The following is a 13,950-nucleotide window of genomic DNA, read 5'->3' on the forward strand; positions in this document are numbered from 1 at the left end:
TATTACTGACGGTTATAGGGCTTGCAGCAATGGAAAATAAAGTTCTACAAACCATCTATGCTTCTTGACCTAGCGGGCCTAACCTCTACACAAGCAAAGCTCTGTTGAGTCTCCACATTAGCTCCGTCCTTGTAAGGCTTTTCCTTCCGCAGAGTCCAGAGAACTCAGAGGGCTGGTTCGTGTTATGCAGACTCCTGTCCACTATGAGACTGAAGCACAAGACCATCACAACTCATTCCTCCTGGGATTTCAAACTAGACTTGTGCTCTGGGATTGTAGTGCTTTAAGCACTATGCTAGCCAGTCCCTTGCCTTGTCAGTTACCGTGCCCCAAATGGAGGAGCCTCAGAAGGGTGAAGTGCTCATTTTCAGAAGAAGAGTGCCCCCCTCCAACAAGCAGTTGCCCCTAAATAGGACTGCCCTGCGTTTTCATGGCACTGATGGGGGTGGGGAGAACATTATTTGCAAATGACTTGATAAAGACCAGAGGAAACACCAGAGCAGAACAGACCCATGGTCCTTCTAGTTTGGCATTTTGACTTTGATGCTGGCCAATGCTAGATGCTTTGGAGGAAAACGTAGAGCCCCCAGAATGCACCTAATTATGTAACACTGTACAGTGGAGGCAGGGAAATTTCTTTGACACTCAGCTGGTGACCAACTTGTGCCCTGAAGCACAAGAATCAATGGCTCCTGTAATTCTCATCCTAGCTAGCTGCATGGCAGCGACTATTCACATTAGTGTCTCATTCAGTTTTCCCTGTTCATATCACGTACCGTCTGTGTATTCCTCCGAGGAAGTAAGTGATAAAAGGCTTTGTATGTCACTGCTTTCTGAGTCTTGAGCATCTTTGTGCACAGGTCTACTGCTTGCCATGCCAGCTACCCAGGAAGAGGTGGTGGCCTGGTGTACAAGAACAGTTTCAGAGCGTTGAGAGCCACTGGCTTCACACAGTCCAGAGCGTCCTGGGGCCTCGTCCTCTCCAACAAAGCAGTCCCGAGCCCCTTGGTCCTGCTGCTGCATCTCACTTGTTCCACTCTGCCCAGCTCCCTCTGACAGCACAATCTGTACCCGTGAATCCGAGGGTGGGATGCAGTTCCCTGCACTGCCATAGACTGCTTCTTCATAGGACGGCAAGGCCACCTGGACACCATCCACCATCATGGAGACCTGATCCCCAGATACACCTTGATCACGTCTTGAAAGAGGAAAAAGCTAATTTAGAACATATACACAGACCGATAGCTGTGTGTGTCTGTGAGCCCCGCACTGAGCCAATGAGCCATGAAGTAACCTTTCCTTATCCCAATCCCACCACTCAACAGTGACCTGTTCAGGGGGAGAAGTACTGAATTTTACTAACATCCCATTGAAAGCAATCACCTCCTTGTACTGTCATGCAAGTGATCACACACTAGTTCTTCTCCTGTTACAGTGGACGGCACCGCGGAAGAGATGGGCATGCTCCAGAATTGTGCCCTCAACTGAGACAATGCCCGGCTGCTCAACAGTCACCCCACCAGCCATTTAAGGAGCAGCAGTAACTGGTTCAGAAGGCAAATCTGTACCCACCTGGAAGAAGGGCAGCATAGCATAGTATACACCTCTGGCAACAGAGCAGTTGAAATGTGGGACCCTCCCCACCTCCATGTATAGCTGTCTTTTCCCAGGACAGGAGGGCAAACGTCCTGTACTTTTTTTTATTTCCTCCCCTCCACCCCTCACAAGGGATAATCAGAGATGTGCACATACATCAGAAGCTCCAAAATAATCAATTTACTCTGGCTGGTCAGTACCTTTACTTAGTGATATCAGCACAATTCACAGCCCCAGAAGCAACTGGGGGATCTCTTGAATGAGCTGGGCACTGGCAGGGGAAGGGGCAGACGTAAATACACTTACCTTGGGAATCATCCAACACTGGAAAAGGAAGGAGGCTGAAGTAGAGGACAGTCCAATATGGTTTGGATAACATCTTGCATTTAAAATTTTGAAGCACAGAAATAGAATAGCAAATAGCTCATCAGGTGGAATGGGAGAACAGAAGCCACAGAAAAGGAGAAACGGAGCAACGCCCAATACCACTGCTGTACCCGAGTTCAAGGGATCTCCAAGAGCATTGGTTCACAAGTGCTGGGTACACGCTTCACAGTGCACAAATGCTGTGTTCCCTGAAGCCCATGGAGACACTGTGCCACCCACAGAACTCTTTCCATCCATAATACTGTCTGTGCCTCATCACTGGAGACACGTAAGTGGGGCAGCTAAAAGTAATGAGTGCATGGGGGTGGGGTGTGTGTGAAATCACAGTTCCACTATGTCTGGAGTTTGTAAGGTTTAAATGGGGCAGGGGATAGCCATTTCCTCAACTCCATTCAGTGTGCTGTCCTAAGGGAAGTGAATTTGGGAGAATAGGCCCAGCTTCCAATAAACTACGTTCACATCACAAAAAAACAGCAGCACACATTAGTGCTGACTGATTCCTGTTGTTGGTAGTCTTAGTGGACAGACCAAGACTGACAAGATCTGGAGACTAAACCCTCTTCAGATAAGGGCTGAGGTACATTGGCAGGGCAGTGGAAGCTTGTGATAAGACTGCCAGTAGCAAATCTATTCTGTAGATGAGAACAGAATATACTGTCTTGTCTTGGGGCATCAACCCAATGGCTTCTTTTGCCAGCAGTACATTTATTTATTTAAAGGAAAAGAATGAGAAGTTATGGCCATTAAAACCAGACCCTGCTCATCACAACATGAGGAAATTATACAGAAACCCAGCAGACCAACAAAGCAACAGACTTGAAGAAAGAGTGTGATGAAGAAAAGCAGAAAAGGATGAAAAAAGGAAATAAGAAAAAGATGAGAAGAACAGGACAGAGAAAGGAAAGAAGAGTGATGGGGTTAAGATGACAGAAAAAGGAGACAAACTCAACACTCTTGTGGACTGCACATGTAGATGAATGTTTCATCCCCAAGCCCCTGCCCTCTGTTGAAATTTCTCCCATTGAGCTCACCTGCTGTGATGAAAAGACTTCAGCTTTGGCTGCAGCAAAACGAATAGTACAACTAAGAGAAGGATCAGAGCTACTGAACTTGCTGTGGAGGCCACTATGGAGAGGGTGGGCACCCCGATTGTCGGGGGCGAATCTTTATCTACAAAACCAAAAGAAACAGAAATTAAATGGTTCATGCCTCTGAACAGGCATCATGTGAACAAGGTACATACAGGAGGCCTCTGAAAAACGAGGAAGTCTTAGGGAAGAGCAACGGGAAGGGAGGAGGGAGGGGGATTTAGGAGAGGATAAGTTAAACGCAAACATTTAGTTTGGCTAAGTGACAGCTACAAAGAGGCTTGATGACAATAAGAAAGGAAAAGAATTGTTTAGCGTAACCGAAGGGTGTTTTAGGCTGAAGAGCAGGAAAAGCTCCCTGTTAACAGGAATTCTTAGCCAATGGAAGAGTCTGACCCAAGGAAAGTAGTGGAACCCCCACGGCTTGGCCCAGGTAAAACGTGACAAGGGAGCTGGGCAGCAGGAGCTGTGCTGATGGGAGAAGCCAACATAGCACTCTCTACACTGGCGCTTAAGTTGGTTCCACAGTAAGTGCTAGTGTCGACATAACCTAACAAATATGTAGTAGCGAATAATCCTGTACTGGCAGGGAGATGAATTAAGACAGACGAAGAGTTCTTCTCCCCCTCTACAAGGTGTAATTGCCTGTATGTTGTTTCTATCCCCTAGCCCAGTGTTTCCCAAACTTGGGACGCCGCTTGTGTAGGGAAAGCCCCTGGCAGGCTGGGCCAGTTTGTTTACCTGCCGCTCCAGCTGATTGCGGCTCCCACTGCCCGCGATTCGCTGCTCCAGGCCAACGGGAGCTGCTGGAAGTGGCACGGGCTGAGGGATGTACTGGCCACCGCCGCTTCCAGCAGCTCCCGTTGGCCTGGAGCAGCGAATCGCGGGCAGTGGGAGCCGCAATCAGCTGGATCTGCGGATGTGGTGGGTAAACAAACTGGCCAGGCCTGCCAGGGGCTTTCCCTACACAAGCGGCGTCCCAGGTTTGGGAAACACTGCCCTAGCCCATCTAAATGATGACTAAAGTTTTCTATACCAACCCTCTCCACAATGCTTGTAGGTCCACTGACCAATGCTCTTACATGCTTTATATACAGGATATCTCCATTTAAATGAACCCCCGTTAAGCTAAACTTCCATTTTGCTGCAATTCACTATGCCCCCTAGGGTTACACCCGGCAATACGTACCTAGTGTAGACAAGACCTTCAACACCATGTTCCTATATGGCTGCATTTTCTGTGAAGCAGTGTGAAACCCAGAGATGGATTAAGACGTGATCATTTGCTTTGAAGCCCATGGTCTGAACACAGTTTCCTCATTTCTCACTGGCTTTTTCACTACCCTTCCACCAATGTCTTGAGGCTCTACGTTTCTGGTCAACCCAGGCCATGTGTGATATTAACCCATCCCTAGTGATACTAGAGAAAAGCCACATGGTCACTGCCATTCACATTGCTACTTGCAGTCCTGGAGTAGGTAAAATGCCATCATGCAGGAATGCTGTCCAAGCATGGCTAGTTGCCATGGTGAAGAGTTTTCTTGCAGGGACTGGGAGAGGAAGTGCGATAGGAACCAACAGAGGAATTCTTACAATCCCACACTGAACTCCGAGTGCTTTCGCGTTCTACCTGGTCACAGGTGAATTCCACTTTCCCCTTCCCTGGCACAGAGGCTCAGAGTAAGGGGCTGTAAGAGTGGCCAGGAGGGAAAGGGCATCTTTGGGAATAATATAGTAGGTTCTAGTGGCCACAGAGCTTGGGTGAACTGCAAGAAAGGGTGCTTCTCTGTTTGCTTTCTGATTAAGTTAAACCAAAAAGCAAAATCTGTTGGAAACACTAATCCCTGAGGAAAAGATGCGACTCCAACTGTTGTGGCTGAGTCATTCCCCCAATCTATGGGCTCACAAGGACTCCTCCCCACAGGAGCTTTTATTGGGTATGCATGTTTTTAAAACCAGAAATCCTAAGGACAATAAAATTACAGCTGTAGAACAAACATTTTTCTGCAGACTGCTTTACTTTCCTGTCATGAGAGAGGAATTCCTGTCCAGCTTGGGAAAGCCCCACATAACAAAAGCTGTCAATTTCCATTTGGAAAGAAAGAAAACAGAAAACATCCATCAGGCCAGGCCAAACAAACAGCACCAGGGAGCTCTGCAGCAGACTGCAAGCTCCAAAAGGAAATAAATCAGCCCCTCCAAAAATGGGTGTTAGAAAGTACTGGTGAAGACACACACACAGATCAAGGTGCACAAAGTTTGTTCAGATGAGGAAGGTATTGTCTGCAGTGTTGTTGTAGCCTTGTTGGTTCCCAGGATATTAGAGATACAAGGTGGGTGACGTATTGTCAGCTTGCCAGGAGCCAGAGGGACAGCACTGAAAGTGCCCATGATAGAGCAGCTTACTGCCCCCTTATCTCTAATAGGCAAGATGGAATCTGTTATCTCAGCAGGCTAATATGGGAGCCTCCACTCAAACCATTATGGAGATCTGCATCCAGACGCACATCTTCACAGACCAAGTTTCTGTGTTAAAGAACATGAGCTGGACTTTGACAGGAAGAATGTAGGAGAGGTGGTGTGTCTTTTACACTGTGAGCTGGGATCCCCATTGATTTTGTTTGTTCAGCATCTAGCGTAACGGGCCCAACCTTGTTGTGTTCTTTAGGCATTACCTCAATATAGATATCAAATATTAAAATAATACATAATAAGTAATAGAGGGGTCAGTCTAAAATGCAAGCTACCTTCCTTACTTGCTGTAATGCATTACTCACCTTGGCTTAGCCTACAGCTAATTTGCATGGCTGGATTCCATTCTCCATTTTTGCACGTCAAGTATTTGTAATCTCCCTTTAGCATGTAGCCTTCATCACATACATACTCTATGACACTGTCAGATGTCAGAGGGTCACTGCAAGGAGTTGGATGGCATTTGTAGCCTCCATTCTCAGGCTCCGGCGGACGGGGACAAACTGTAGGAAAAGGGAAAGGAGAGAACCCATCACGAAAATGTTGCATAGAGGAAGACTCCAATTGTGCAAGTACTGCAAGATCAACTGAAAATGTGGCGCAGGCTCGTAGTTATTCCTGCTAGCTTCTGAGAAGTGTTTTGTTACTAGAAATGGGAAGAAACACCATAATATAACAAGAAGAGTCCATCACTTCTCCCTTTAAATCCAGATCAACATCTCAATCCTAGTGAGGAAGCTTGTTCATATTTAATAAAACACTTTGGGAGGAGATCTGCATCCAGACGCACATCTTCACAGACCAAGTTTCTGTGTTAAAGAACATGGGCTGGACTTTGACAGGAAGAATGTAGGAGAGGTGGTGTGTCTTTTACACTGTGAGCTGGGATCCCCATTGATTTTGTTTGTTCAGCACCTAGCGTAATGGGCCCAACCTTGTTGTGTTCTTTAGGCATTACCTCAATATAGATATCAAATATTAAAATAATACATAATAAGTAATAGAGGGGTCAGTCTAAAATGCAAGCTACCTTCCTTACTTGCTGTAATGCATTACTCACCTTGGCTTAGCCTACAGCTAATTTGCATGGCTGGATTCCATTCTCCATTTTTGCACGTCAAGTATTTGTAATCTCCCTTTAGCATGTAGCCTTCATCACATACATACTCTATGACACTGTCAGATGTCAGAGGGTCACTGCAAGGAGTTGGATGGCATTTGTAGCCTCCATTCTCAGGCTCCGGCGGACGGGGGCAAACTGTAGGAAAAGGGAAAGGAGAGAACCCATCACGAAAATGTTGCATAGAGGAAGACTCCAGTTGTGCAAGTACTGCAAAATCAACTGAAAATGTGGCGCAGGCTCGTAGTTATTCCTGCTAGCTTCTGAGAAGTGTTTTGTTAATAGAAATGGGAAGAAACCCCATAATACAACAATGACGCTCCACTACCTGCGTTTCACCCCTACCAAATCTAGTGCAGTTGCAGAATGCTACGTTTTATTCCAATACTGTAAGTATTAGCCACCAAGTCGAGGAAGGATCAAAGAAACAGACTTAAAAAACAAGGTAAGTAGAGCACGTCTACACAGCAAAAAAGAAAGAAAAACCCATGGGTCAACTAACTTGGGCTCTGAGGGCTCATGTTACCAGGGCTGTCCTGGGGGGGGGGGGGGCTGGGGGGGGGTCAAGTGGGGCAATTTGCCCCAGGGCCCGCGAGCCGCTCTGGGTTTTCGGTGGCACTTCCGCAGTGGGCCCTTCACTCACTCCAGGTCTTTGGCTGCGGGTCCTTCAGTGCAGCAGAAGACTCGGAGCGAGCGAAGGACCCGCCGCTGAAGTGCTGCCGATGCCTCAGAGCGCTGTCCAGTTAGTACAAGCGTCGCAAGCGGCAGGAGGAGGGAAAAAAAAAAAAAGCTGCAATCGGCGGCAGATCTACTGCCACTGCTTCATTCTTCGGCGGCAATTCGGTGGCAGATCCTTCCCTCCGAGAGGGACCCGCTGCTGAACTGCCGCCAAAGACCCGGCCCTGCCTCAGGCTCCCTGAATCCTCTGCGTGGCCCTGCATGTTACAGGGCAAAATAAATGTAGATGTTCCCATTTGGGCTGGAGCCTGGTCTCTGAGACCCACTTCCTCCTTGCTGGGTTTCAAAGCCTCGGCTCCAGTCCAAGCAGGAACATCTACACTGAAATCTGGGTGCAGACACTGCCATGAGGTTTTTTCCTCTCTCTTCAGTGTAGACGTACCTAAGAGACATCCATAGCAGTGCCACTGGTAAATTGCTTCAAGTGTGGACACCTCTCTAGACAGGCCCATAAGTCCTTATCCTATGTCTCCCCACGAAGTCACTTCATTATTGAATTTCTTCTCTCTCTAAGGTCTAGGCGCCTTAGTCAGCCTGTACAACTTGATATGGAGAGAGAACATAGTTTCCTCCCACTCGAATTATAGAATCATAGGACTGGAAGGGACCTCAAAAGGTCATCTAGTCCAGTCCCCACACTCATGGCAGGACTAAGTATTAGACCATCCCTGACAAGTGTTTGTCTAACCCAGTGGTCTCCAAACTTTTTTGATCACGCACACCTATCAGTAAAAAATTATTGAGCACGCACCCCCAATATCTATATTTATTTATGTATAAATTATATACATATATGTACTAGTATACTAGTATAAAACACACAAAAAATAGAAATTAAAAAAGGATGAGATAAATATGAAATGAACAATTTAAAAAAAAGTTTATTAACAGTACAAAAAACATTTTTGCTCTCACAAAAAATATTAATATTTTTAGTGAGAGCAATGTGATTGACTATGCTTCATTATTTCTGAAAATCTTGGTTTAATACTTTGTAATACAGTGATGCAAAGGTCTGGATTAGGGTTAGGGTGCAGGAGGATGCTCAGAGTAGGGTGCGGGGTCTGGGAGGGAGTTAGGGTGCGGGAGGGTGCTCAGGGTGGAGGTATGGGAGGAGGCTCAAGGCTGGGGCAGACAGGAGGTGCAGAGCACTTACCTGCGGCAGCTCCTGGTTGGTGCAGGGGTGTGGAGGCGGCTCTGTGCAGCGTGGCACCGCCCCTATGGCCGCAATTCTGGGAAACGCCACAGCCCCCCTCCCGGGCAGGCAGGGTCACCCAGAACGCAGGGGCTTTAGGGGTGGCAGGGGCCTGGGCTAAAAGTGCCCTAGGGCTTTGGTCTGCAGCTCTAAAGCCCCTTTTGGAATGCGCCCCTGTGAGCATGGCTGGAGGACTCAGGAGGAGCAGGGACAGCCGCGCAGCCAGCGGCTGGAGAGAAGCAGCACTTCCCCCTTCAAAGCGCCGCTTCTCTCCAGCCAGCTTTGACGCAGAAAGCACCGCTTCTCTCCAGCCGCTGGCTGCACGGCTGCCCTGCATTCCAAAAGGGGCTTTAGAGCTGCAGGCCAGGGCCCCAGGGCCCTGCAGGCCCTAAAGCCCCTGCCTGCAGGGGGGGGAGGGGTGGGGAACAGCTTCCCGGCTCCCTCCCTCCTCTGGCTGTGCTTTCACCCTGCCACCAGCACTTGTCCTGCCACGCTCCACAATGGATCATCTTGCACATCCCACTTTGGAGACCACTGGTCTAACCTGCTCTTAATCTCCAATGATGGAGAGTCCACAACCTCCCTAGGCAAATAATTCCAGTGCTTAACCACCCTGACAGTTTGGAAGTTTTTCCTAATGTCCAACCCTTCCTGCAATTTAAGCCCACTGCTGCTTGTCCTATCCTCAAAGGTTAACCAGAACAATTTTTCTCCCTCCTCTTTATAACAACCTTTTAAGTCCTCAACAACTGTTAACCAAGTCCTCTCTCCTCTAGACTAAACAAACCTAGTTTTTTCAATCGTCCCTCATAAGTCATGTTTTCTAGATCTTTATTCATTTTTGCTGCTCTTCTCTGGACTTTCTCCAATTTGTCCACATCTTTCCTGAAATGTGGCGCCCAGAACTGGACACAATACTCCAGTTGAGGCCTAATCAGCGCAGGTTAGAGAGGGAGAATTACTTCTATCTTCCTTACAATACTCTTGCTAATACATTCCAGAATGAGGATTGCTTTTTTTGCAACAGTGTTAACACTGTTGACTCATTTAGCTTGTGGTGCACTATGACCCTGAGATCCCTTTCGGCCGTACTCCTTCCTAGGCAGTCATTTCCTATTTTGTATGTGCGCAACTGATTGTTCCTTCCTAAGTGGAGAACTTTGCATTTGTCCTTACTGAATTTCATCCTATTTACTTCAGACCATTTCTCCAGTTTGTCCAGGTCATTTTGAATTTTACTCCTATCCTCCAAAGCACTTGCAACCCTTCTGCAAACTTTACAAGTGTACTCTCTATGCCATTATCTAAATCACTGATGAAGATATTGAACAGAACCAGACCCAGAACTGATCCCTGCGGGATCCCACTCTTTATGCCCTTCCAGCATGACCGTGAATCACTGATGATTACTCTCTGGGAACAGTTTTCCCACCAGTTATTAATCCACCCTATAGTAGCTCCATCTAGGTTCAATTTCCCTAATTTGTTTATGAGAATGGCATGCAAGACAGCATCAAAAGCCATACTAAAAATCAAGATCATACTATATCTACCACTCCCCCTCCACCAGGTTTGTTAACCTGTCAAAGAAAGCTATTAGGTTGGTTTGACAAGGTCTGTTTTTGATAAATCCATGCTGTTACTTATCACTTTATCTTCTTGGTGTTTGCAAACTGATTGATTAATTATTTGTTCCATTATCTTTCAGGGTACTGAAGTTACGCTGACTGGTCTGTAATTCCCCAGGTTGTCCTTATTTCCCTTTTTATAGATAGGCACTATAGATTCTTATTTTGTGTTTTTTTACTGACTTTGGACCCTGCTGTGTGAATGAGAAAGAGAGAGAGAGAGAGAAGAATGTGTGTGTGTGTGTGTGGGGGGGTAACCTGGCCACAAGGCTCTGCTGGAAGCCATAAGAGCTCCCTGAAAGCCACGTTGGGGGAAACTGAGGCTGAGCAGTTGAAGCACTATGCCTCAAAAGGAGATGCATAGTGGGCAGCATACTGACAACATGGTAACTTGTCTATTTAGAAGGGGCAAATACATATCCAGGCCTCGTGGAAAACCGAAAACAGTTCTGCTTCATTTCTGCTGGTATAATCAATAGCCACGGAAGGGGAAAAATAGAAAATGAGGAAATTGGCATGAAAACAAGATCTCCTCTGGCATCTTAGTGTTATTGCTGGCAGCATGCAGAGTCTCTGATATGCTCTCCACTACCACCACTTACCAACCGAGGAACCCGTCCTAGTATGAAGGTGTTCCTCCTCCAGTATGCTGGACAGCAAAAAAAATTATCAAACTGAAGTGAATATTCTTACATTATTCAAACACCGAATGCAGGAGAGAAAAGTCCATCACTTCTCCCTTTAAATCCAGATCAACATCTCAATCCCAGTGAGGAAGCTTGTTCATATTTAATAAAACACTTTGGGGCCTGAATAAATTCAAGTGCTTTACTTTTTACTACTATGGGTTCCCCACACCCTCTCTTGTAATCTTTGATGTACACGTATCTTTGACACATGCAGAGGAGTGATGGTGCTACAGTTCCACCCATGATCCCAGGGTAACTGGATGGTATTACTTAAAATGGTCACCAATGAAACAGTTAATCCTGATTTAACTTGGAAAGTGACAGCTTACACACTACAGTGACATGAGGGAGGGCAGGTCATATCTCTTAGGACCAGATGCATTTGTACAGAGGACCTAAGGAGGAGCGGGGGAGCATGGGAAGAAGGAATCCTCCCTCTAGTCCAGTAGCACGGTGTGCTACAGCTACAACCCTGAAATTTGGGAGCAGACGGCACAACACTTGTACACCCACTAACACAGGGGATGTATAGAGTCACTTAGCAGCAAGCTAAACAGCCATTGCTCTGCACTGCCCTAGCCACATCAGACGCTATGTGGAGTCCCCTCAAGCGGCCTGACCCCTCCCCTGCACAGCACCATCACAGTGGTTCTGCTGAATGTAGGGCCTGCTTCATTTGCAGGGGGAGGCGATTTAAGCATCTAGCCAATGAGCTATTTCATCATGTCTGTCTGCATACTTAGGACTGTAGTGGGTCACATTCTAAGTAGAGTCCCAACAAAGTTTCCCCCCATTCCCATTTTTTAATTAAAGTTTAAACTGATCAGTCCAGAAACCTGTTATTGGAACATACTGCTGAGAAGCAACCAGCTCAATACAACCCCTGGTGACAGAAGTAAGATATCATTAGCTTTCATATGGACTCTAACCACTAAGGCAGGGGTGGGCAAACTACAGCTCACGGGCCGGATTTGGCCCGTAAGCCGGCCCACGAGCTCCCGCTGGAGAGTGGGGTCTGGGGCTTGCCCCGTTCTGGCACTCCAGCTGGGGCGCAGGGTTGGGGGCTGCACCACGCGGCTCCCGGAAGCAGCCACGTGGCTCCGGCTCCTATGTGCTCCAATGGCCCCCTTCGGTGCTCCAATGGGAGCTGCAGGGGCAGTGTCTATGGATGGGGTAGCGTGCAGAGCTGCCTGGCTGCACTTCCAGGTAGAAGTCAGAGAAGGGACATGCCACTGCCCCAATCCTAATCCCCCTCCCACCCTCCGAACCCCTCTATCCCAGCCCAAAGCACCCTCCTGCACCCCAAACCCCTTGCCCCAGCTCCACTACAGAGCCCACACCTCCAGCCGGAGCCTGCACCCATTCCTGCACTCCTGCCCCAGCCCTGATTCCCCTCCTGCTCTCCAAACCTCTCGATCCCAGCCCACATCACCCTCCTACACCCCAAACTCCTCATCCCCAGCCCCACCTCAGACCCCCCCCTCCCGCACACCAACCTCAATTTTGTGAGCATTCATGGCCTGCCATACAATTTCTATTCTCAGATGTGGCCCTCAGGCCAAAAAGTTTGTTCACTCCTGCAATAAGTGTATATCTCCATGGGAACTAAAAACCTCTTGGTCAGCCAGCTTGGGTTGAGAGGCTGGAAAATTGCTTTGTAGACATTTGGGCTCAGGCTGGAACCCAAGCTCTGAGATCCCATGAGCAGGGGAGACCCAAAGTCCAAGCTCCAAGCCCAAGAGTCTACAGTGCTATTTTTAGCCTCGGAGCCTGAGCCCTGTGAGCCTAAGTCAGTTTGTATAAGTCCCCTCGATTCACAAGCATGATGAGTTTTTCTTCTAGTCTCCATTCTTTTGCACTGTATTCATGCATGCCTTTTAGATCAGAAGCCCTACTGAGTAGGGTTGCATTTCTTTGTTTGCTGTGCTCTCTACTGTAAAGGGCTATGCACACCAGTGATGCTATATAAATTACATGCAAAAAGCTTGACTTTAAAAATGTTAGGTTACACTCAAGCAGTTGAAAGCTTGTAAGTACCAGAATTTAGGTTACCTAAGCAATCTTAATTCAGCCTCCTTGTGTGTATGAATCAGAATGAACAGTCTTCAATTTCATGATCACATGTTATTTTCCCTCCAGAAACCCGTGGCCTCATTCAGTGCAAAAGATGGATAATGCTCACGGAATGAAGCAGTTGAATATTGTTATCCCCATCATTCAGCAATCCCTGCCTTGTTTATTGCATACAATGCAATGATTACAGAATTAGTCATTTCCTTATTGACTTTTCTAGGGCGCTTATTGCCATGGGATCTGAGTGCCTCACAAATAATAACAATTCATCTCCACTGTGAGGTAAGAGTATTTCCAGCTGCATTTTTACCTCAGGAAACAGAAACAAAGAGATATGCCTGAGGCCAAATGGTGACTCAGTAGCAGAGGCAGAATTAGAGCTAAGCACCTCCCAACCCTGTGCTCTTCTTCCAGCCCACACAGTCTTAAATGCTGCAGGGGTCAAACATGCACCAGCTCCCAATGACTTTAATGGCAGCTGAGTGCTCAGTACCTCTGCAAACCAGGCACTGCATGTCTCAAGATAGTACCCAGAAAATGAAGAACATGTGGCCATAAGCCAAACTTTCCATTTAATTATTTAGCATCATCTAAATTCTGGAATTTCCTAGCTTTTAAGTGCTTGATTTTGCAACCTAAATAATGTTTGAGTTTTTTGTATACAACTCATTAGGTCTTAAAAAGGAAAAAAAAATCTATTTTGTGCAACTGTAATACCATTCTCATCGTGCACAGGGAGCAAGGTTTGAATCTCGACCACTCAGCACCACAGCAATCCTTGAGCTACAGGACTGAGGGAACCCATCCCAGTTTCTCCCCACTCCTTCCTTGAATATCAAGGGGATTCTCTTCCCTGTGTGGTGCCACTAGAGTGGTGGGTTTCCAGTTGGGGCTATGTGCTGAAGACTTGGTCAGGGGAGAGTCCAGCATGTCTCTTTTCCTCTTTCCCTAGAAGGTATGTAGA

The 13,950-nt window shown here is 47.2% G+C and overlaps 1 protein-coding gene across 4 annotated transcripts in view; it reads right to left on the reverse strand.

The window, feature by feature from the left end:
- The window catches only part of SUSD6 (sushi domain containing 6), a 130,848-nt gene that overhangs the window by 6,438 nt on the left and 110,460 nt on the right, over positions 1 to 13,950 (reverse strand). For 3 of the 4 annotated variants that reach the window (XM_030559694.1, XM_030559695.1, XM_030559697.1), the window contains 4 exons: positions 6,604 to 6,801; positions 5,849 to 6,046; positions 3,015 to 3,153; positions 777 to 1,198 (listed from right to left, as the gene is read on the reverse strand). In XM_030559694.1, the coding sequence (XP_030415554.1) occupies positions 777 to 1,198; positions 3,015 to 3,153; positions 5,849 to 6,046; positions 6,604 to 6,801 (957 nt within the window). The remainder of the gene's footprint in view (positions 1 to 776; positions 1,199 to 3,014; positions 3,154 to 5,848; positions 6,047 to 6,603; positions 6,802 to 13,950) is intronic. The other variant, XM_030559696.1, reaches the window with a different exon arrangement.

This window comes from Gopherus evgoodei, chromosome 4, assembly GCF_007399415.2.
Source record: "Gopherus evgoodei ecotype Sinaloan lineage chromosome 4, rGopEvg1_v1.p, whole genome shotgun sequence".
Lineage (NCBI taxonomy): Eukaryota > Metazoa > Chordata > Testudines > Testudinidae > Gopherus > Gopherus evgoodei.